The sequence below is a fragment of the Diabrotica undecimpunctata genome, chromosome 10 (assembly GCF_040954645.1).
Source record: "Diabrotica undecimpunctata isolate CICGRU chromosome 10, icDiaUnde3, whole genome shotgun sequence".
In the NCBI taxonomy this organism is placed as follows: Eukaryota; Metazoa; Arthropoda; class Insecta; order Coleoptera; family Chrysomelidae; genus Diabrotica; species Diabrotica undecimpunctata.
In genome coordinates this window covers 57,044,879-57,071,099 of record NC_092812.1, presented here as the reverse complement: position 1 = coordinate 57,071,099, position 26,221 = coordinate 57,044,879, and the positions used below count along the sequence as shown (strand labels likewise).

General features: G+C 33.1%; 1 protein-coding gene across 3 annotated transcripts in view; it reads right to left on the bottom strand.

Annotated features, from left to right (window-relative positions):
- Positions 1-26,221, bottom strand: part of LOC140452434 (forkhead box protein P1-like) — a 426,859-nt gene that overhangs the window by 324,404 nt on the left and 76,234 nt on the right. For all 3 annotated transcript variants that reach the window (XM_072546691.1, XM_072546693.1, XM_072546692.1), the window contains exon 2: positions 21,866-21,976. In XM_072546691.1, the coding sequence (XP_072402792.1) occupies positions 21,866-21,976 (111 nt within the window). The remainder of the gene's footprint in view (positions 1-21,865; positions 21,977-26,221) is intronic.

Here is a 26,221-nt window from a genome sequence, read left to right as displayed (position 1 = left end):
ATTTATACAGTGGAGTTGAAAAATCATTAAGAGCAAAAAGAGGTGTGTCTATAGCCGTGCATACAAAACTCAAAAACAATATCAAGAGTTGGGAAGAGATAGACGAGCAGATCATTATGATGGATCTTGAGAAACATGGGGAGACGATAGTTATAATAGGAGTATATGCTCCTAGTGACGATTCTGATACAAAAGTTAAGGATGAATTCTATGACAAATTGCTTGACGTGTTGACCCATGTTAACCGATCCAAAGAAATATGCCTATTAGGAGATTTCAATGCTCGGGTAGGCAAAAAATTACAAGACAATGTGGTAGGAAGATATGGTGAAGACAAAATAAACAACAACGGAGAGCGACTCATTGATCTTTGTAAAACATTACAGCTTAAAATAATGAATGGATTTTATCAGCACAAAGATATACATAAATTTACCTGGGAACAACCAAAGAAAAAGATAAAATCTATAATCGACTATCTCATCCAACCAGAAAACAAAAGGCTCCAAACAAATGACGTAAGGGTGTATCGTGGTGCCGAATGCGGATCTGACCACTATATGGTGGTCGCAAAAATAACCATACACTACAGGAAAGTAAACAAGAACAAAATTGAACAGGAGAAGGTAGCAGCTTCCACAAAGATAAGATATAATATTGATAGCCTCAAACAAGAATCAGTACAATTCCTCTACAAACTTAGACTAGCCTCAAAACTAACTCACTTAACTCGAAGAGAAACAGCCGAAAAAGAATATCAAGATATAAAAAATTGCATTCATCAGGCGGCCAAAGAGGCATTGGGGTACGAAGAAGCTGACAAAAGAAAAAATCCTGAGTGGTGGAACGAAGAAGTAGGAAAATTAATTAAAGACAAAAAAAAAAGCTTATCAAACATGGCTATCCACGAAAGACTCAGAAGACCGCAGAATTTACAGCAGACTCAACAGGGAAGCAAAGAAGGAAGTCACTAAAAGAAAAAACGAAATGTGGGAAGAGAAATGCGAAGAGATGGACCGATGCTTAGGAGGAACCAAAGTGACACAAGCTTGGAACTTCATAAAAAGTATTAGAAAAGAAAGAAAAGATAAGGGAAATATAAACCTGATTCAAAATAAAAAGTGGGAAAAATATTACGAAACGCTATTAACAGAAAGTAGGCACGAATTTATGGAAAGACCTGACCATATCTCAATGACAGAAAACTCAGAGGTGCATAAGATAAACAAAGAAGAACTGAAAAAAGAATTGAAACAAATGAAAAATGGAAAAGCACCCGGGCCTGGAGACATTCCCATCGAGTTGGTGAAACATGGACCGGATGCTCTTTTGGAAAGCATAGTGAATATTTTTAATAAATGCTTAATTGAAGGCCAAACGATTCCAGACGATTGGAATTTGGCCCACATTAGCCCCATTTATAAAAAGGGAGACAGAAAAGAATGCGGAAATTATAGAGGCATTAGCGTAACTAGCTCGCTGGGAAGGTTATATGGTCGTATATTGAAAAGAAGAATAGAAGAGGAGTATAAAGAAATTGAAGAACAAAGCGGCTTCAGAGCAGGAAGATCGTGCGTGGACAACACATTTACCCTTCAACAAGTAATTGAAAAACGAACAGCTCGAAACCTCCCTACGCATCTGGTATTTATAGATCTGGAGAAGGCTTATGATACAGTTCCTTTAAAACTCTTATTTAGTGTCTTGACGAAAACGGACCTTAGTAAAACATTTTTAAAAGCAATACTGAACATCTATAAATGTCCTCAAAGCACTGTAAAAACAGGAAATACTTTCTCAAGGGTATTTACAGTAACGAAAGGCTTGAGACAAGGATGTTGTCTTTCCCCACCCTATTCAAAATATATATCCAAGAAGCACTGCACCAGTGGAGACAAAAATGTGCGGGAATGGGGTTGAAGCTTAACAACCATTATCTGACAACGCTGTTCTTTGCAGATGATCAAGTACTAATTGCAAGCTGTGAAGAAGATGCAGATTATATGCTTAGAAAGCTCAAAGATGAATACGAAAAATGGGGGATGAGTATGAATATGTCTAAAACAGAATATATGCGAATAGGCAGTGAAGACGAAGACCCGGATTTGGAAATTAGACAAATGAAAAGGTGCTACGAATACAAATATTTGGGAAGTATTATCTGCAGTAAAGGAACAACGGAACGAGATATAGACTATAGAGTGCAACAAGGCAGGAAGAGTGTTCAAATTCTGAATTCGATACTTTGGTCCAACAAAGCTACTATGAGAACTAAAATGACTATCTACAAAGTAATTGTAGAGCCCATTCTTACATATGGAGCAGAATGTTGGCAAATGACAGTAAAAGGAAAGAAAAAAGTTGACACGGTTGAAATGGACTACTTAAGAAGAGCTTGCCGTATATCAAGAGTAGAACGTATACCTAATTCTGAAATTAGAAGAAAAACAGATAGAGTACATACAACTTCTGAAAGAATAGAAACTAGACAGTTAATATGGTATGGACACGTACAGAGGATGGACGACAACAGATGGCCAAAAAGAGCTATGGAATACAATCCAAGTAATAGAAGGAAACGAGGAAGACCAGCCAAGTCTTGGATACAAGGTGTTATGGAAACCATGAAAGATAGAGCCATTGATGAAGACACCTGGAGAGATAGAAAAAGATGGCGATCGAAATGCGGGAAGCGGCAGAAGCTGTAGGATCCCCGCTTATATATATATATATATATATATATATATATATATATATATATATATATATATATACATATATATATATATATATATATATATATATATATATATATATATATATATATATATTTATGTAATTTTAGAAGGCGTATCCCTACTTTTTCAAGTCAAGTAATGTCTTTTTATGTATTATTTTTATATGCGCTTTTCTGTGGAACGTATTCACCGCATTAAACGAGACCTTACTGTATATCTATATCTATATGTAAATGTTTATATATATATATATATATATATATATATATATATATATATATATATATATAATATATATTAAACCTAGAGCTAAGATTAATAATATTACAGGAATTAACCTCAGCAGTCTTCCGGGTTGAACCGCGTTGATTATCATTGCGCCGAGCTTTCGTCATCCTCTTCGATGTCTGTTTCAGGGCTTCCGAGGTCTCAGTCTCCCGAGTCCCCAGTCACTACTACACTGATTACCTATCAAAGCAGTACTCTCTTGTATTTACTATTTGGAGCTAGCCACGAACCCTTATGGGCAAACTACGTGCTTACATCAGATAGTCCTTCTGTTGTTACTAAGTTTACTAGTCTTTGTTAGTTATCATTGGTAATTTGCTATTAGCTAAAACTGCGCATGTGTATTCAGGATACATATAAAAGGTTCTTTTGTGTTGTATATTCGTTTACACCTATTGTGAAAGTTTCCTTCTGTTTAGTTTCTTGGAGCGCTAACACATTTAATTTATATCTATTTTCTTCTTTTATCAACTGCTTTCCTCCTCGAAAATGCCTCTCACATTCCAAGTTCCAAGTATGAATTTTCTTGTAGTTTGCAATATATTTTCCCTTTGCATTGCCAAGTCGTTTTTCGGTAAGACAATAATTGGCTCCATTTTAGGATTTTTTTATATAACTCTTCTCCATGCTCCAATTCTAATAGATTTTAAATCATTCTCTAGGTTGAATACTGTTCCAAGTCATATCAGGTTACAAGGTGCCAAAAGGAATATGACATGTTTGGTACAGTGGAAATTCATATCGTGTATGTATTTTAGAAGTTTAATTTTATTTATCCCATTTTATCCCGTTTAAAATTATAAGCTTCTGTAAGAGCTTAAGAAGGAAATCTTATGATTGAAGTATCTATGCACATATTTAGTCTTCTGTACAATAATTTCTAATTGTACCGCAACTATAATTGGGATAATGCTACATAAAATAAAGAATTAATACGTACTTATTTCACTTTACAAGTTAGCACATTCAAACTGACTGATACAAATAAGTCGAAATTACCCACTAAAAGAAATACTCAAAGACAAAAAACTCCATTTACAAATAAATCCAAAATCCAGACAAATTACATTCCGAATGCGATTTCAGCCATCTATTGTTTACACAAAATTTTAAAGCATTCCTCAATTTTTAACTGGGAGCGTTCAGCGAACTGAGGAAATACTTTAAACAAATAATAATTAACAAGATAGAAACTCCAAGCAGGTACTTTGTGAAAACGTTGCAAAACTCCAGTATTTATACTAAGGAAGAAAGATAAACTCCAAATTTGTTTTTTTCTTTTTTCTTTTCTTAATACTGTATGGTATATGGTGTACAGGAAATAATACAAAATATCGGTTAGGTACGCCGAATGGACTAAGAAATAATTACTAATTAATTTATTTTATTGGATTGGATTGGCTATAAAAGGATTGAAAACATTCTATCGGACAACGTTTAAAGAACTTCTAGGGAGTTTTTAAAATGATTTGGTCGCTTCAGAAACGTAATTTGCACTTCGCGTGATGTCCAAGTTTGTCTTGAAATTATAGTCCAGTCGTCCTGGATCTCAAAAAAGATCGCAAAAAAGTTTGCCACTCGTACCCCGAGTTTCCCGCTAAAACTCCCTCGTGGGGGGGGGGCAAAAATCGATTTACCAAGAATATGTAGGCCGAAGAAAAAAACTGTAGCTGAGATCATTTTAAATAAAAATGTTTATTAGTACTTTTTGTGTAACACATGTAACGACATGTTTGTATTCGATTATTGGCCTGATAAAGGTTTTGTAAGTATTTACGAGAGTTTTCGAGTTAGTGTTACCTCTTTTACCAGGCAATAATTCTCCTAGGAGATTGGCTCTTTTTCTTACTTTATCTAGAATTTTAGAGTGTGCTAAATACCAATGTCCAAATTGAGAGTTCTCCTAAAATGAACTCCCAAATAGGACACCGAGGGTCTGAATTCGAGCCTTTCTCCTAAGAGAGTTAGTTACCTGGTTTCTCACTTTTGCTCAACAGCGAGAAGATCTAAATGGTATTTGTATGTTACTCTCCACCTATTGCACCATCTTACAATATTCTCTAATCAGTTTTGAGCTCTATCGAATATAGACCAGTGTCTTAGCGGCGTCCCTCGGAGGGTACCTACGGAAAGGACTGCAGTATCATAAGCATATAGCAAGAAATACTTTGACCTGTTTATGGAATAGAGGATGTCACTATTGTAAACTGTGTCCAATGTTGGAGCTAAAATTGAGCCCCCGGGAGACTCCAGCTAGTGGAGTGAAGGGCGTTGAGGGTTTGTTGGCTATCTTGACTAGAAGAGATACGAATGTATAATTTTGACGAAGGATATAGGCAGTACAATGCGGTGGAGTTTTTCGATCAGTCCGGAATTCCAGACATGGCGCTTTTTGAACGTCCAGGAAGATGTCTATTGCGAATCTATTGTGTTCGTTTATGGAATGTGAAATGAAAGTTGCTGCTTTAATCAATGCATTTTGGGTGGAGTGTCTAGCTTTGTCATACTTGGGGCACAATACTTGGGGCACATTGTGAGAGGTGAAAAGTACGAACTTTTAAGAAATATCATGCAGGGCAAAATTAAGGGCAAAAGAAGTGTGGAAAGAAGAAAAATATCGTGGCTTCGTAATCTACGTGAATGGTTCGGGTGTAGTTCGATTGAACTTTTTAGGCGCGCTGCTAACAAAGTCGCAGTGGCCATGATGATTTCCAATCTCCGCTAGGAGTGGCACGAGAAGAAGAAGAAGTCTAGCTTTGAATCCAAATTGGAAATTTGGAATTATGTAATATGCCTTTAGGAATTATACGAGTCTCTCCTTGAGGAGCCTCTCATAGACTTTACCCAGAGTGTTTAAGAGAAAAATTGGTCTATAAGATTCTGTGCAGATTCTGGGCTTTCCTGGTTTAGGAATCCTGATAGTATTGGACACTTTTCAAGGGGTAGGAAAGTATTTCTATGTTAGACATACATTGATTATGTTTTTTAGCAGTGGAATGGATACTATCTGAAAGTTCTTTGAGGCATCTTCTGTGGATATCATCTGAGCCAGGAGATGCGTTTTTACAATTCCAAAAGTATTAGGAACGCCAATACTATTTTAAAGATAATTGACTTCATTTTTTATTAAAATTATAACATATACGGTGTTTAATTTAAAATTATTGACTTACTGCAGTTTGAACTTTAAGGATATGGCGTATTAATGTCTTTAGAAATTCGATTCCGATTTAATCTCTAAAATACTGTTATCTACTCTTTTTGTGCAAAGGTTTCGAAGACATTTTGTTTGTAAATTGGTAAGGAATCAACTTTAAAAAGATTGTCTCTATCTGTCAAACTCAAACAATATGAAATTTTTACCTTATTTAAATTTTGTCTAAAATTTTACGTAGAATCTAAAAATGCAGCGTGTTTCATTTAAAATACTAAAGATGTTTATTTCCGGTACAACCGGAAGTAGTATGTTATTTTATGTTTAAAATATTTTTTTAAGTAACTTAATAATTTCATAAACCCATTTTCATCAATTTCGTATCAGTAGTTTCTGATATAATAATAGTGTAGGCTCGTCGTGAAACATCCTGTATAGATACGATATTATTTCAGAATAACGTTCGATTCCTTAAGGATCCATTGAAGGTATAAATTATTTATTAGTTCGTTTACCACTTTTTTATTAAAATAATATCGATTTCAGGCAAATTTTTTTTTTCAGGCAGGTACACAGCTGTCTGCTGCACTAAAAGTAATAAAGCAGAGATACAAACAAAGGGGAGGTCAAAAGTTGCGTGATTGAGAGCGATACTGACATAGTTACATGACTGTATAAAGTACGGATCTGGCGAGGAGTCCGACACAAACAAAGCAATCCCTTCTGCTACAAATGTCGAACTTATTATGATACTATTATAGAGTAAACAACAAACAAGGGAGAAAATTTACATTCGTTTCCAGCTTAATATCGCAATTTCTTTTCTCGTTTGGATAACAAGATTTCATCACACTATTCAGATAAAGTATTGACACTATTTATCAATCTTAGATAATATAAATATGTTGAATGTGGATGCAATTCTAGACAGTTTAATGTCAATTAATCAAACATATAAATATCGACAATAGTAGAAGAGGTACAATAACAATAATCAACTTTCTAGTTGAAGAAGAAGCACATTGGATGTCATATGTTACATTTAAGGTATGTGGCACTTGCTTGGTGCTTGGCACTAAGTGTATTAAAGGAAGACTGTTGTAAGACTGGCATATTTTCCCTGTTTGAATTCATAACAGAAATATGATCAACCAATAAATTAACTTGTTATATAAACAAAACTATTAAGGACCTTCTTCTACAAGTTCCGCTTATATCCGAGAATGGAAATCATTCTAGCAATTATAATTTTGTTGGTTATGCGCCTCAATAGTTTATTTGAACTGCGTAGCCACTGCATTTTTTAAAAGTTCGTTTTTTTCACCTCTTATAATGTGTCCCAAGTATTCCAACACCACATTTCCAATGCTTCTAGGTTTTAAATGTTGGATTGTTTCAGTGTCTAGGTCTTAACCCCATAAAAAAAGGGTGGAGAAAATATAACATCGAAGCATTTTTATCAGGAGCGTTATACTGATATTGCGATTACAGAAAAGTTTTCTCATTCACCGTACAATTTCAATGCGGCATTTTATTTCTTTTCTCTGATCAGCATTTCTGAACTCTTGAAGGAAAATCTGTATATTATTTAAACTGTGTGCACAGCTTCTCCTCGTTCCAAGGAAAATCCTAACTGAGTCAATAGGTCACATGTCACCAGGTTGGAGATAAATGAATAAGAAGAACAAAATGGTACTTATATAGTTAATTATTCTGTAGTAGGAAGTTAATTTCAGGACTTTTTTATCGTGACATAATCCTTATACCTGTTGTTACGATAAATTTTGGAGATTCACTGCCGATTGTTCGAACGCTAATCAAAACTTGATTGTAATAAAATATTTAATTAAAATCAAATACGTCACATTTTGAGGTTATGTTTACTGAGTTATTTTATTCAATTGTATTATTTTGCGGTTTAATTTAAAATAAACTACAATTAAACTCTTTCTGATGTTAATTTCATGTTTTTATTTACAAATCAATAATAATAATAAGCAATTAATAGGCTAATTACCGCCTTGCAGAGCATCCAACTAGATGAGAAAGACATCAAACTTATTGCCAAACTTTACTGGAACCAAACAGCCATTATTAATACCAACAACAGAGAATCAAAGCCAATCAGTATTGAACGAGGCGTAAGACAAGGCTGTATACTATCTCCCACCCTCTTTAACGTGTATTCTGAGAATCTATTTAGGGAAGCTTTAAAAGATCAAAAAGGAATTATCATAGGAGGAGAAATAATTAACAATATACGGTACGCCGACGATACTGTGATTCTAGCTGAAAACATCGACGATCTGCAAGAGCTAATCAATAGAGTTGACATGGAATGCACAAATTGGGGACTGTCGATAAATATCGATAAAACTAAATACATGGTGACCAGTAAAGTGGATATCGGCGCAACCCAACTGATATTAAACCAACAACCGCTGCAGAGAGTTCAGAGATTCAAATACCTTGGATGTTGGATTACCCAAAATCTAGATCCATCCTTCGAAATTCGATGTAGAATTGAACAGGCAAGAAACTCATTTCAAAAATTCAAGCCTCTATTATCCAATAACTCATTAAATTTTGAAATCAGTAAAAAGTTTACAAGATGTTACGTGTGGTCTGTTCTTTTGTATGGATGTGAAACTTGGACTTTAAACGCCGATATCATGAACAAAATCGAGGCGTTTGAGATGTGGTTGTTTCGAAGGATACTAAAAATTCCATGGACTAGCAGAACTAGAAACGAAAAAGTTCTTCGAAGAATGGGATATCAACGAACTCTATTAAATATTATTAAGAGGCGTAAACTAGAATATCTTGGACATATAATCAGAGGACCAAGATATGAGTTCCTTCGGCTAATTCTCAACGGTAAAATCGAAGGAAAGAAATGGATAGGACGAAAGAAACTCTCTTGGTTGAGGAATTTGCGGCAGTGGACAGGTTTGACAGCGGACCAATTGCTACACGTAGCGCAAGACCGAGATCAGTATAAAAATATTATAAGCATGGTAGCCGCCGACGTTCCGTAGGGATATGGCACTCTAAGAAGAAGAAGGCAATTAATAATTTTGACAGCTGCTGTGACGTATTTGATTGTATTTAAATATTTGATTACAAACAAGTTTTGATTAGCGTTCGAACAATCGGCCCTTAAGGTTAAATTCATTTATGATTCGTCTGCATCTTTCTTAAAAGGAAATGTGGGTTTTTGCGTGCTGAATATTCTAGGAGGTAATAGTTTGGTGACATTGTAAATAGTGCCGCTTCTCTGCATATGAGAGTGTTAATTCCCTTCTTAAATCTAATGATAATTCACCGAGTTAGGCCTTAAGACTTATAATAGGAGTTGTTCTAAATGCGCCGCATATTATTCTAAGAGTGTTATTTTGAATGGTGTCTAAAATGTTTAGAGTTGTTGGTAAGCATGGCATCCATAATCGATCTTGGAGCGGATAAGATTTTTATATAATCTGAGTAGAGTTCTACCGTCCCCAGTTCGTACCAGAAAGCATTTCAAGAGGTTTAGTCTTCATTGACATATTGTTGAAATATATTTGATTTATAATATAAGCTCTAGGGTAGAGCTTGATTAAATATTAAACCTAGATATTTAATTTTTTTTACATATTCCAAGTGTCTGACCCTCAATTTTTAAAGTAGGTATTTCCTTTATCGGTTTTGGTCTCTTTAAAAATGATGCAGCGAGTTTTAGATGAAGCAAACTGAAAACCATTCCTTCTAGACTATGCTATAAATGTATCTAGTTGATCGAGGATTTAGCCATGAGCCAATGAGTTTATTCATTGATTTGATTATATAGTTAATAGCTATAAGGAAAAGCGTCAGGCTGATTACCGAGCCTTGAGTTGTGCCATTTTGTTCATATCTCACAATAGATAGAAGACCGTTTACTTTTACCTTGAATTTTATATTTAGGAGAAAATTTTTAATAAGAGCAAGTGTATCTCCTTGTTGGCCCCATGATTTCAGTGTTGATATTATCTTGTGATGACAAGCCATATCAAATGCTTTGCGCAAATCAAAATAAATTGCAATACATTATTAATATATGATTCTTTATCAACTAAATTGTCAATAGTCGATCTTAAGGGAAGAAAACCAGATTGTTCATTAATTAGTTGGTTATTTTCTTCCAGACACCACAATAAACATTTACTTATAGTTTTTTTTAAGCTTACACATTACACAGGTTAGAAATACAGGACGATAAGAATCTGCTTTGTTTGGTGACTTATTAGTTTTTATGACGGGAATAGTTATAGCTGTTCTCCATAATTTGAAAATTCATGTTTAGTCCATGTAAGATTATATATTCTTAATAATATTTCTACAGCTGCGTCTAGGTGTTGCAGAAAAGAAGCTGAGATTTCATCGGGGCCAAGAGATGTGTTCTTTAAAGAATCTACCATATCTCAGTTTTCATATTGTGATATTTTACTTTTGTGTTTATGTAAAATTTCAAACATATACTGAATTTATGATTTTTTGTAAATAAATAGTTAGCAAACACTGGGGGAATTTGAATTTCTTGTTTCGTTGACAAAAGTAGCCCTATGTTCAGTTATCCGTATTTTGAAACTTTTACACGTCTGACCTATGTACTTTTTTTAACTGGAAAATTTATTTTTAAGTAGAAAATAAGTTCACACATAAAAATATAAGCGAAGGATAAAAGCGAAAGGGCATGCAAGTAATATTTTTACTTGATTTATTTTATGTTTTAAATAATCAACTAAAAGAACTTAAAAGTAACCTCATGTGAAGTTAAAAGAAGAACGAATTTTATAGCGCTTATTGTAAGTCCCCCTTTTCCTAACTGTATCTATACCTACGACTTTCAAGCTCAACAGTGGCTTATTAATTTCCCAGTGAATGCCACAGAAAAAAGCCGTTGAAAAAACAAGACCTTCCGGTCCCGTAATGACAAGCAAGGAGAGATATTAAACTGAAGAAGTTCTTTAAGGAAAAGCTGTCGGAAAACAAATTAATCAAAACCACAAATATGCGGATGCAATTTTTGAGGCTCAAGTGTTTACGGTACGTATTATAAGCATTCGCCGGACTTGGCTTCTTTCATCGTTTCTGGCATCTTAACTGAAAACGTCTTAAAAGAGAATTATAATCAGCTGCGGGTTTGTGAGGGGAAACGACTTAAAGAGAAATTTTTATTTCTTGTATTTTCACAACGTATTCTTGAGTTTTTTTTTCTCAAATTTTTATAGAATTCTAAACAATATAATCATTAAAAAAATTTCAAATGAAAACTTAGTACTAAGGTCAGCGGTAACAGCTATTTACACTTTGCTTAGTAAATTAAAGTCTTTTAAAAACAAAAGTAGGTTATCGATAGTGTTATTTAAAGAATTGAATTTAAAATGTCGTGACGTGGAAATACTGTTACCGTTTATGGCTTTTGTGGCATTTCTCTCTGCTGCTTCATTACCTGCTATTCCAACATGTGATGGGACACAGAGAAATTTTTTATGATTATATATTGAGTATGTAATTTATTTAGTTATTTAGTTATCAGTAAAACTAATTGATGCTGCGTGTAATTTTCCTAATTATGTGTACAGATGACATAGAATTTGTTACGATAAATATTTTGTTCATCTTTTTTCTATTTTCGTGCAGTATCGCTTGGTAAATTGCATAATAAAGTTCTCCTGTTAATATAATTGCAATATCTGAAAATTCTGTGTGTCTTGAGAATCCCTGTATTGTTAATTACTGCCACTTCGACTCCATTTTCAGTTTTAGATACGTCTGCATAATATACTATGTAATCGGAATTGAAGTTAATTAAATCTCAGAAAAGCTGTATGACAAGATTAGAGTTGGTGATATTTTTTTGGAATTGTAATCGACCGCAATTGACTGTCGAAATTTTTGCAATCCAAGGTAAAGATGAATATATATTTTTGTAGTCATGTAAGAGTGGAAATTGCTTCCAGTTAAGTAGTTTCATTGCATGATGAATTCTAGGAGAATATGGAAGATTAAACTATGAAGAGTCATTAGTCATGGATATGTCTAAAACCTTGAATTCTTTGAATTTATTGGAATTCTTTTATTTACAGTTATGTTAGAAGCCTAATTAAGGATTAACAGCTGCGGGTTCACCTATTTTAGCTTGTATGCTATTTATTGGAGTTGTTCTGTATGGGCCAAGTATAATCCTTAGGGGGTGATATGTAACGTATCCAAAACTTTTAACGTTGTTTTGCTGGTAGTCGCATATGCTACACATCCGTAATCGATATAAAGATCTATATAACATGAGTAGTATTTTACCATCGGCATCCGAAGTTCTGTGAGTTAACTACTTTAACAAGTTAAGGCCATTTCGACATACAATAACTAACTGCTGAATATGACTTTACCAATTTGACTGTTCAAATATCTTTCCTAGAAATTTTATTTCTTTAGTATAAGAAAGATTTTGATTTTTTAAGCGCGAGATTTGCTTTAATCTTCGATAGGCTTTTTTGAAAATATTAAATTATTAATAAAACCGGAGCTTAGGGACAAATTAACTAGTTTATTAAAGTGCTATTGTAATATTAACGCCATACGATTAACGTTCTTGCCTTTAATGTAAAGAATCAGGTCATCAGCATATAGTGATGCCTGAAAATAGAGTATGACAGATAATAATCGATGCTTGAGAGATTCCGTTTTGTTGTTCTCTAATAGAAGATATAGCACCATTCACTTAAACTTGAGAAATTTGTTCTTCGAGTTGAAAAATTGTTTATATAGAGCATAGCAGTGACAGTGAACGCTCGCATTTAAAATAATACATTTATTTTACCTGGCTATCGATAATATGGTACGATCCTATAGTTGGAGCGAGGGTCGCCGCCTCGTAAATTGCCATACGTTTTTTTCTAACTTTAAAAGCTTCGTGAATACCGTTTTGCAGATCGATGGTAAGTTGATCATTGTGTTCCAGGTTTCACATTAACCTTTTGTTGACTATTTTTTGTGAAGAACATGTTAATCTAGGACGATATGATTCCGGGTGTAATTTATCTTTATTCGGTTTAATAATAGGGATAACAATAGTATTTTCCTAGATTTTTGGAAATGGAAATAGGTTTTATTAAAATTAATTTTTTGTACAAAAATTGTTCATTGGCATTTAGATTTAGGACAATTTTTAAAATGTAGAAAGCATTTAAATACTGCATGTTAAGCGCCAAATCCTTCATCACGAAAAATTGTATAAACTGAAATGCTGGCAAAACTGCAATCTATTTAGTGAACAATTCTTGATAATCAAAATAAATACATGAAGATTTACTAATTGAAACAATACTAAATAAAGTATTTATAGCTTTATTATCTGTCCGTTTAAAAAAACTGACTAAAAACAAATTTCAAATTCCAACATTATTACCGTAATTGTTTATCGTAGCTGTTTAAAAAAAACTTAGCCTAGATACATAAAATGAGCATTATCACAAAATCTTTTGCAAGATAACATCGGTTCTCTCTATTTATTTTATATTTAAATTATTTACTTTTATTCAGAATACTACTTTAATATATTATCATGGTAATAATGATAATTATCTGGTTAGATTAACGTTTAGAATTTAGATTCAAATATTTGAAAATACTATACTGATGTCTATTGTTTGATTGTCGTATTGATAATTTTTATGTTGTTCCATGCCTTCCTATCATCTATTTGAAATTTCATTTACCATTTAAGGATTTTTATAAGATAAAGACATAATTGTATACATATATTATTACACAGACATTTCTATTCATTCCAAAACAATTTAAATAGTACATCAAAAAAAAGTAAAAGACGTTAGATCAGAACTTATTCAAAATACACTTCTTTAGAAATTTATATTTTGGAGGAATTTAAATGTTCACTCGTGACACAAACTTGGCAGTCCGATCAGTATATAGCCTCAACGCCCGATGGCGCCACTATCTCAAGAGAAATCTACTATCGTGTATGTAAAACATTATCGTAGACGGCTAATGTCAAAACTCCAGCCGACAATTAAAACCAAGTATAGGCCGTGCAAATACATTTCCTAAATTTGATAAAAAGGTAATTGAGGTGATTAAAAGAGAAGTAGGTATCTAATAGTACCAAATAGACTGGCAGAAAAGTTCCTTCAAAGTGATCAAAGTTAAAGAATACTATAAGAAGATTGGGCACTTTGTCATTAAGAGTGGAATTAAATTTATTATTAAATTAAATGATGATAGTGACGAAGAAAATATAAAAGAACGAGAAAATTAATTCAGTGTAAGTATGTTAAGTAATTTTTTGTTAATTCTTGTGTTATGCAATTAATATTTCGACAAATTACAAGTGTAATAATGAAGAGACTCGTTTTAAAAAAGTTTTTATATTTTCAGGTTTTGTATTTTTCAAATAAATAAAAAAAGGCGGGGGCATGCTTGCACTTTTTGATGAATTTTAATGAACTCCTGTTTTTTAATTATTTTAATTATATTATATAAAGTAATTTTAATTATTAAAAATATTACAGTGACAGTACTAGCTTAACACAATGTTTTTGAAATCTTTTTGGCTGTTATCACTTTTTCGAAAAGCTAGTTTTTATCCGAGATACGATTTCTAACATTTAAAAATTTTGTGGTAGGTTATTATCGGAAATTTTGAATCAAAAAAGTTGTCCTTGGTAGAAAGAAAGCATAGTTTTAATAAAAGAAATTAGATCAGCTTGTCACAATGTTAAAGGTGACACTGGAAAAAATATTATTCAAAAATTTGAAACAATAATTAAAAAAAACAATGGTTTTCAGAAACTTACTGAGGTAGCTGACGTTCTTGTTGGTAATTTTTGCGAAGAAATAGCTTTAGAACCAAATATTTTTGTGAATTTAAAATATGCTCCCAATACATTCGTTGATGTGGAAAGAAGTTTCTCAATTGACAAATATATCTACACAAATAGAAGCCATCAGTTTTTTTTGGAAAATTTCAAAAAACATTTGGTCATTTATTGTTTCCATAATTCTAAGGAATAGTATTTTACTTTTTTACTAGTTGCATTACAATTAATTATTACATTACAATTACCTACTTAGTTTTTAAATTTATTTATGTTTTCTAATTATTGAAATAAACATTAATTAATATACCATTATTAAATATATTTTGTTTTCATTGACAGTATGCATATTTTCTAAAAAAAACTGCGTATGTAATGCATATCTTCTAAAAGAAACGCATGTTTAATGCTAATTTTTGGGTGCATATTTATCCGCATATTTTTCACTTTTTTGCATATTTTTGTAAGTCCAAGTAATGCATAATAATTATTTAACGGGATTTTTTATTTTTAAAAGCGGTGATACAATGATACCGTGAGATTGCCATTTATATTTTTAGAACGGAGTTTAAAAAACTTCCAAAGGTGACGAAAAAAATAAATTCTTATTTTATAAAAAATTATTCTTACTTGAGCTTCTAATTTCTAGAACCAAAATTTTATAGTAACTGTTATTTTCTTTTAAGTATAAAACTTAAAAGCAATCAAAACTCTTTAGTTTACACCATTTTTCAAATAAATTTTAATATTTTAAAACAAAAGAAGTATAGCTCGCTAAAATTGCGGTCTATTTGTAAAAAAAACTTGGAAAATGGCAGCGATTACCGAAGCGAAAAAGTAAACATGCAGAAGAAGCCCGAAAGTTGCATATCGAAGTGAATAATAAAAACGAAACATTAAATTCAGAATAACACCATTATTTCTAAAGTTTTTCTTGATTTTTGAGTTTCTTCTCAACCGAGAGTTCTACTCCACAACTTTGGACTGAATATTTTATAACTTATAAAGTTAGAAAAGGATAAAGCTTGTTTACACTCCAGTTCATCTTAACACGAGCGTATCCAAGGGTAAAATGAGGTATTTACAACCCAAATCCTAACACCCCGTGTACAAAGGATTTCCTACAGTGAATGCGGTGAAACTGTTTATTTCAATTTATTTCCCCCACAATTTATAGCATTAGTAATCTACTTCCATTCTGTTTTATTAAATAAAAAATAATATATCTTTGCAACATTAATTTTAGAAATTTTTGTCCATGTGTTAAGAGTAAGATTTAAAACGTTTATCTACTTAAAAGTAAGTAAAATGATATATACCCCAAGAATGACATATAAATATTAATTTCATTTTTATTCTAATCATCATTTTATTTGAGAGGGATCCTTGCAATAAAAAATCTCTATGACTTTATCCCAACACGACCGATGTCTTAATTACTAGAGAGTGGAATATGTGCAACACACTACCAAAGTATGCGCATAATGTGCATTACTAATAAAAACATGCAGCTATTTTTTTTTAAATTTGCCTGAATATACAAAATCGCTTAAAATATGTTTTGACACTGAATAAGTTCATTGTACATCTACTGACGATATAGGACAATATTTTTGAGCGGCATCAGATAAAAATATTAAAACATTTCTATTTTTTATTTCTTTTGGCAAAAAGAAAGCAGAGAGTGTTTACTAAATGAAATGGCTTACAGTCATATTTTTGGTTTTCTCGAGTTGTTTTGCAGCTATTGAATAAGATTTTCCTGGTTCATCCTCTTTTAAGGTGCCAATTATAAGATGCACCATATATCGATCACATGCATCTGTACTTTCATCGAAAATTACGTAAAAGTTGTTATCGCTTAAAGAAACTTAATTTCCCCAATTATTCCGTCATAAAATGCATCCGCATTGCCCTTTCCTAGTGTTGCTTCATTAGGAATATTGAAATTACAATATTTTTGCAAAAACTGACTAAAATGTATGTTTTGCAATTTTTTTAACGGAGTTTTTACTGCTAACAGAGCTTGACACAGGTCTTGGTTAACCAAACATTTTCATCTTTTTGATTCATCTTGATCTTGAACATTTCAAAGAGATGTATAAATCGACTGCTGAACGGGTCCTAATGCAATCTTTGTTAGCTTCAACTTATGTTGAAAAAGTTTTCTAAAATAACTTTAAAATCAATTATTGTAAAAAAATACATTTCTGATCACAAACAAGTCTGCAAAATTTTACAACACAAAAAAGATAAGGTTCGAAGTGTCAGCGGGCGAAGCGAGCAAAATTAGGTAACTAAATGAGGCTTAATATGGTTAGGTTAGGTTTGATAAAGTTTGGTTAAGTAATGTTGTGATTGGTTAGGTTCGTCTTGGTTATTAAGACAAGACGAAGAGAGAGAGAGAGAGATGATGTGAGATAGATGGAAGTTTTGTTAAGGCAGGGGGTTAAAAATCATTGGTGGTTTGTGTGGGTGTGGTTTTCCCGATGAATGTATGGGGGGAAGGTTAGAAATCGGGTGATGGCAGAGCATCAGAAGAGATATTATGCCTTAACCAGATGTTCCATCCTGATGTCTTGTGTGGCAGAGAAGAGGTTTTTAGTTGGACGCCGACCATGCTATGAAAAAATCTGAACTTTAGCTAACGGAACTCACAGGTGTACTCAAAAGAAACTACTTACTTAGATATCATTTTTATAAAATAGGAAATATATTTATATATTCTGAAAGAGATTCTGCTACAATTACCACAGATAGATCTAATAGCTATAGCTTTTGAACTAAAAATGGACAAATAAAGTGGGACTTGATTTTGCTCAACATGGTTAATTCTAAAGACTAAGAATGCACAGCCTATGGTTATAGGGTTAATATAAAGTTTGCTAAATCAATTTTGCAATACTAGGCTTACCACAATCATCAACCAAAATATATTAAGGTACTTTGGACACATTACCAGACGAATGGAAGGCATGGAGAGGTTGGTGGTTGAAGGCAAGGTAGATGGTAAAAGAACCCGAATAAGATCGCCACTCCGATGGACAGACCAAATAAAGTGCGCTACCGGTTACTCTCTGTCTGAGGCAGCATACCCAGCAGCACACCCGGTCCCCAGGAGAGAGAAGAATGGATAGCAACCATTCGTCAAATACCATAACGTCACCACATCCTCATCAAAAAATGTAAATTGTTGTAAAATACGTTGTATCAAAAGATGTAAATAAACATTTATTATTTTTATATAAAATCTGTCATCGAATTCTCATGACTTTATTTTAAAAAGATTTAAAAACTTCTACGAGTAGTGAAGACGCGTTTCTTCTAACCTGCTCACTCATAACATGGTTGCTGTTCTTTGTTTGCGCATCTCAGAGACAAAGTGAAATTTGCCCAGTAGGTACTAAGCGCCGATATGAAGCGAATATACTGAAGATCTGAAGGCTGAGATTAATCTCATAAAAAAATAGCAATTCGGATTGTGACAATATTCGTCATTGCTGGAGTATTAGCAAAAAATAAAAGATAAACACTATGCGATATGTAGAAAATATTATAAATAGCAATAAATTGTATAGTGAAACTTTAATCGAAAGATAAAATACAACTTAGGTTATTCAACATACTAATAGAACTTTGTAGGGATTGTAGAAGTTAACAAGAATTTTTCTGTGTTTATTGAGTGACAATTTTAATGCTATTGGCATTTGAATCTGAAGAAACACGTCTGTTGTTTAGTTGGTATAAAAATACATTACTTTAGAGTGATATACTTCAAAATATGTATTATATTTACTGTTGGACTTGAAAGTTGCAAAAACTTTAACCTTAACGTAAAAGGGAATCAACAGATTGGAAATATGGAAAGAATAATATACCAAATTATGTGTAAATTGCCCTAAATTGCTATCTTTTCATTTAGCGGAAACGATTTCTTGATACGTCCATGGCTCGGTTTATCTCAACAAGAGGGATTATGTTAATTCCTTATTTATTTTTGCTTAATAAAATGGTAAATTGTGTTAAGGAAATAAATTTCACTTTCAGGTTTGTCAACGTGTTTGGTATGCGTATACAGGCTCTTCGTGGAGGAAATGTGCTAAAACAACAATGCCAAATCACGTAGATATTTATGAGTTTTTATTTTTTCGCTTAGAAAGTGCGAATCTTATTAAAACCATTGGTGTGGATATAAAAAGTATGTAAAGGAGACAGACATTGAAAAAGAAAAAAATTTTGTTTAAATTTACGTGTCGGGAGATCTATGAACATTGGCACGGAAAATAAAAACACTATTTGTTCAAATTGTCTGGTATTTTATATAAAAAGCATATACGTTTCTGTAGTTTAATATTAACCTCAGGTCGTCAGTATCAATAATTCTAACAATAAGAAGACTAAGTACAAAAGCTATTCTACATCAGTTATCAATGCAAGCATTCGGTAAGAGGGAGGATCCCTGTAAGGTGAAATATAAATTAAAAATTATCAAAATTAATTTTAGCACATACGATATGGCCTGATTTAACAACATATAATTACTAAGTAAAAAAAATATTTTTAATTACATATTTAAGTACCAGACGCACCAGCCGCTACATTATATCTTAAAGCAGAACTATCAAAACCAATAAATCTGAGGGGTCTGACCGCAACTATATGCGGATATACAAAAAACCTATACACAGCTTAAGTATACAGTGTGTCCGTAAAGTATGGAATAAATTCAATATTTCCTAAATGAAAAGCCTTTTTAAAAAAATCTAAAACACGTCGATTTTTAAATTTAATGTTCTACATTTTACAATAAAATTTCATTATACAAGGTGATACTCATTACAGTGATGACGTCATCGGCTCTTTTTTTAAATGTAACACCCTGTATTTTAGGATATTTATAGATCCATAAAAATGAGCTGATTCCAAAAAAGTATAATACTGGGGGTCTAACGGATATAATTTAAAAGATATGCGCTTAGAAAATTAATTTTTATTGATTTATAATATTAATAAATTATAAATCAATTATAATAAATGACTTAAAAGTAATCCAGTAATTAATACGTGACTTAATCTTAAATGTTCGAATTGTAGCCCTTGTTGTATTTGACAGTAACCCAAACGTTGTACAAATTCTTGTACAACCTTGTTTATGCTTTCTTGAGAAATATTGTTTATTTCTTTACGAATTCTTGTTTTTATGTTTCCAATATTTGCAGGTTTCGTTTTATAAACAACATTATTTAAATGACCTCACATAAACTAATCCAAAGGATTGAGGTATGGTGACCTCGCTGGCCATTCAATATGTCCACGTCTTCCAATCCACCTGTTCGGAAAAATTTCGTTTAGGTACCTTCGAACATCTAAAGCATAATGCGGAGGCGTACCATCCTGTTGAAACTATAAACTTTTATCAAAACCTCCAAGATTAATTATACTGGGAAATAAATTAACTAAACTAGGTACGAGATACCCACTTAAAAACTGAAGGTATGCTGGCCCATTTAAATTACCTTCGAAATAGTAGGGTCCAATGATTTTATTTCTTACAATGCCAGCCCATAGGTTTACCTTTTGCGGGTATTGTGTATAATGTTCCCGCATCCAGTTGAAATTTTCTTTTGCCCAATATCTACAATTCTGACGGTTGACCTCGCCATTTAATTTGAATGTAGCCTCATCAGAAAAAATAATATTTTGAACCAAGAGAGGGTTTCGGTGGCTGTTATCCATCATTATTTCGCAAAATTGTATTCTTTTATCTGATCATCCTCGTTTAATTCCTGTACAACTGTGCATTTTACTTACTTTACTTACTTTTACGTACTTTGTGTACCGTTGTTTTGCAAACATCGAGATCACTACTAACCTTACGAACAGAAGTGTGCGCATCTTCTTCAAAAGCAACTAGAACATCCAATGTAACATAATATATAGAGGGATTTGCGTACATTTTTAACCGTACCAGTTTCTCAAAATTTCTTTTCAATCTTACTTACTGTTGACTGCGTGATGGGTATTTCTGGATATCTATCATTAAATAAATTACACACTTCCATCTGACTTCGCGATTTGTCTCCATACCCAATCATCATGAGTATTTAAATTCTTTGCTTTACACTCAAATTCATTTCTACTTAAAATTAATTCTAACCAATAATACAGAACATTCACGAATTAATACAATTATTGTACTACTTAATTGTTATTAAACGTTACTAAAAATAATTACAGTTTACCAAAAACTAGAAGTAGGCTACTTTTTTGCAATTGATAATAAATAATTTATTTTCTAAGCGCATATCTTTCAAATTATATCCATTAGATCCGAGTATTATACTTTTTTGAAATCAGCTCATTTTTATCGATCTAAAAATGTCCTAAAATGCAGTATGTTACATTTAAAAAAAGAGCCGATGACGTCATCACTGTAATGTGTATCACCTTGTATAACGAAATTTTATTGTAAAATGTAGAATATTAAATTTAAAAATCGACGTGTTTTAGATTTTTTTAAAAAGGCTTTTCATTTAGAAAATATCGAATTTATTTTATACTTTACGGACACACTGTATAATCAATATCTTCGAGTTTGTTTTATTCTATTGGTATAATTTAGACAAAATATTTATTTTCTATGTATTATCTGTCAGCTAAACTATAAGTAAAACCTAATGGAACTATCTAATAATTTTTTAAACAAATTAGGTTAAAAATAAATTCTACAGTGTTATTTGAGAGTGCACTGCAATAACTACACGGAAATAATATTTAGCAAGTGCTTTAGTATGTTATACTGTTAAATATTTGTTTCTACTTACACTGTATCTAGATTGTCCAATTGTCAGAGGCCAAGAAGACGCAGTTGCTGAGAAATGGTTTTTGGACGTCCAACCAACAGCACTTTCAAACGGAACGTCGCCAATATGTCCCTGCAAAATATTTTGGAATTAGTTTTTGAAAGCACTCAATGGTAAACATCCAAAATATTCATTTCTAATTTTCGTTTTTAATTTATCTAAATATCAAATATTGTATAGGAATATTAATATTAAACAAATATTAAATATTACACATGCAAAGTGCTTAACGTTAAAAAAATAATAAGTATGTGTTCTACAATTTCAATACTGGATCCTTTAGTTAAGGAAAAGAATGTTCCCATAAAAATGTTCGTGCTCCTCTAAGATGGTAACTGAAGTAATTGGGTTACAGGTCTGATACATCCAACAACAACTTTATTTACATATTTATAAAAACCCAATAAAGAACACAATATAAAAATAGGTATAAAATCATAACAAAAACAATGATCTAAATATGAGGTCTGTCCTGAAAAATAATTGTAAAATGGAATTAATATCAACGGAGGTGTGTTACCCGAAAGTCTCGCATCCAGACTTTCTGCTTTTGTTCCAAAAAGTAATAGAAAAAGTTGGAATGCAATTTCCATTAGATTTAGCGGACATTTAAGCGTGAATAGCCCAAGTTCAAATGATAGAAAAACAATAAATCGTCCCTGGTGGTAAACAAAACAAGGGGTGGCGGACTGCATGCACGACAGGGTAAAAGAAGGACGATGAGGGGAGGGGTTGCAAAGGCCAAAACAGCGGCAGCCGACGTCGTTTACTGGAAATCATCCCCGTATCTCATTACACAGGGATGCTGACGGAGGCAAAGATCTCAGGAAGCCGTGAAAAACCACCCCTCTATACTTAATCAGCGAAGGGGTGTTCGGAACAAAAAAATCTTACACTGGAAGAAATTACCACATGACACATTAGTGTCACTTTTGTTTTAGTACACTTTTTTGAATTGATTCTGTTTTTAAATACAGAAAAGTAAATGAACATAATGAACATAAAAGTTTTAATGGAAGAAAAATACATTTTATTTCCACACAGTTTTTGATTTAAAATGTTTAGGTATTTCTATATTTTGCTAAATCTAAAACAGTTTGTCCTCCAATAAATCTGAGCATGTCTTCCTACTACTATACCACATATATAGGTTTGAAAGACGAAAAACTGAACACATACGATTTAATATTATCATCGTTTTCAATATTATCATCTTTTGTTATTAACAAAGGAGTCGGTCAGATAGCCAAGCGGGGTAGGCAGACTAATCGCATTCGGTTCACTGTATTTAAAAAAGCTAATAAAGTAGTTTAAAAGTCGAAATGAATCTGCTACTTCTTAAGGAATATGCTGGTGTATCTGATCGACGCGACGACGTATAGATGAGCAGTACGACAAGGCGGTGTGTCGGTAGACAACTTTGAATAATATATAAGCATTCAGCTCAGCAGACTGAGCATCAGCATGTGAATTACTTTTTGCAGTCCAGTGTTCGATCTGTTCTAGCTGTGTGACTGTTGTATTATTGGCTTGCAATTTACGGCGAATGTGACCTACGTCGCCACCATTCCAACATCTGATTTCGCGTCTCTTCGACATCGCGTTACGAACTACTTTCCGTACGATTTCCTCCAGACGCAATGGCGAGCGCTTCATGTAAACCTTTCGGTCTTGCTAGTCGTAAAGCTTTCTGTAGTTCACTGTCTCTCAATCCATTGACGAAGGTATCTACAGCAATTTTTTCCAAAATGTTGTCTGGTACCTCAGGATAAGCCAACCGCGCTATGCGAGCAACATCGGCTTCAAATTCTTGCAAATTCTCACTTACTCGTTGAATTCTACTTCTTATTTGTACTTTGTAGACTTGTTGTAGATGGGCATCTCCGTAACGTTTTTCTAGTCGAGTGAACAAGGTCTGGTAACATTTTTCTTGAGCCTTAGGAATCGATCTTACGATATTCGCAGCATTACCTCGTAAAGCAGCAGTCAAGGCAACACCCTTTTCTTGTTCTGTCCAATGATTGGCTGTCGAAATAGCTTCAAATTGTCTAAGGTATATGGACAAGAAGACTTTCCATCAAATGGTGTCAATTTGAATCTCATATGGGGTGTCGTTTCATCTCTAGGTGATTCTTCTTTCACTACCGGATCTAAAACTACTGCATTAACTGGTGGTAGCACTTTCGTCTTCGTTATTATGGTCTCTCATTGTTTGATCTTCTCTTCTACGTCTTTTACATTTTTCTGTATTTTATCGATTGTTCTAGAAACTTCTTCAAATTTCTCATTGTTCTGACTACATACTTCTTTAATTATTTGAGAAGTCTCGTCGTTTTGTCTAGATACTTCTTTAATAATTTGAGACGTTTCATCGAATCTTTTGGAAACATTCTCGAACTTTTCATCAAATATTTTAGTTTAAACTGCTTCTTCTGCTGATTGAAACTGGAATGTCTCTGGGTCGTCTTCATTGTTGTTGAGAACAGTCTTCAGTCGTTCTTGGAGTATCTTCTTGGACCCGCTGCAGTCTTCATCGCGTTTTTCTAGTTGCTCACGCAACTGTTTTACTGAAAGTTCTACTAGCAGCATCTTTGGTCAGGCACACACGTACTTTTTTAAATGTTCTTTCGTACAAAGATCACTGCCGAACTACGCCGATGTTTCCGACGAACAATACTTTTCAAAAGTTCAAAAGTCTTTTTCAAAAGTAACTGCTGAATTTATTTTTAAATAAATAAATTACCCCACACCTGAACCCAACTGTAGCGTATTTCAATAAAACGAGCGGTTCGAATTATATAAATATATTTATTTATAAGTTTACAGCACGATTATATCTTATCAACTCACTTTAACTCATAAAAGATCTGCTTATATATAAAAGTTATTACGTACTAGAATATTCTGGAGTAGTCCACCTCTAGAGAATTCCATGGGTACAAAGAGTTACCAATGTTGAGGTACTTCGTCGCATGTGTAAACAAAAAGAATTACTAAGAATAATCAAAGAGAAGAAAATGCAATACTTGGGTCATGTGTTGAGAGCAGCAGTCATTTGCAACAATCACAAATGACAACAAATTAGAGCGAGAAGTTGAAACGAGAATAATGGCAGGAAACAGATCTTTCTTTGCAATGCAACATCTAATGAAGTCAAAACTTCTTTCACGAGATACAAAAATCCGGATATATAAGACCATAATACGACCAGCAGTCGCGTATGGAAGCGAAACATGGACACTAACAAAAAGAGAAATAAATAAATTGCTAGTGTGGGAACGTAAAATTCTTCGAATGATATATGGCCCTTGCAGAGACAGCGTGACAAACGAATGGAGGGGCAGATACAATAACGAGCTAGAGTCTCTATTCGGAAGAGAAAATCTAGTCAGATATATAAAGGCCAATAGACTCAGATGGGCAAGGCACGTGATACGCAGTAACGACAATAGCCTTATAAACAATGTGTTCTAGGAAAGGCCAAAGGGAAGAAGGTCTGTAGGGCGGCCTAGAAAAAGGTGGAAAGAGGTGCAGTAAAAGAAGATCTAGAGAAAATGGGAGTGCGACAATGGGAATTACTGTCACAGGACCGACAAACATGGAAAGCAATAGTAAACGCAGCAAAGACTCACGAAGAGTTGTAGCGCCATTGATGAGGATGATGATGTGTTGAGAGGCGAAAGATACGAATTACTTTCTATAAGTTATACTGGAAGGAAAAGTACAGGGCACAAGATCAATAGAAAGAAGCCAGCACTCGTGGCTGAAAGACCTGAGGAGATGGTTCGACCGCTCATCCGCAGAAATCTGTCGCGCAGCAGTTTCCAAAACTACAATTGCCATTTGGATCGCCAACCTTCAAAAGGAGACGGTGTAATAAGAAGAAGAAAACTTGTTTTAAAGCTATTAAATGAGATTTTGGTAATTGTTCATTACTAAGCAACCCCAATCATTAAACAAACCACATATCGGCTTACTGAATCCGTCGTTTTTTTATTCTAAGCAAATGTAAAAATAACGCCAATTTGGATCGCCAACCTTCGAAAGGAGACGGCGCCATGAGAAGAAGTCCACCTCTAATTCGTTTGAAGGGTCGATCTCTCCCGCGCTCGATACATCTGGAAGCTTCTCGTCGTCCTTAAATGCAACCGTTATATGGGCTACGTCGAATGCATGTTCGTAACAATATTATTTTGTATATAAATTGGCATGTCTTTCATAATTAAATACAATTAGTATACTAATAGGAAAATCTTTTTTCACAGTTAATAATAAATTTTCTTTACGAAATGCATAATCAACAGGACTACCACCTAT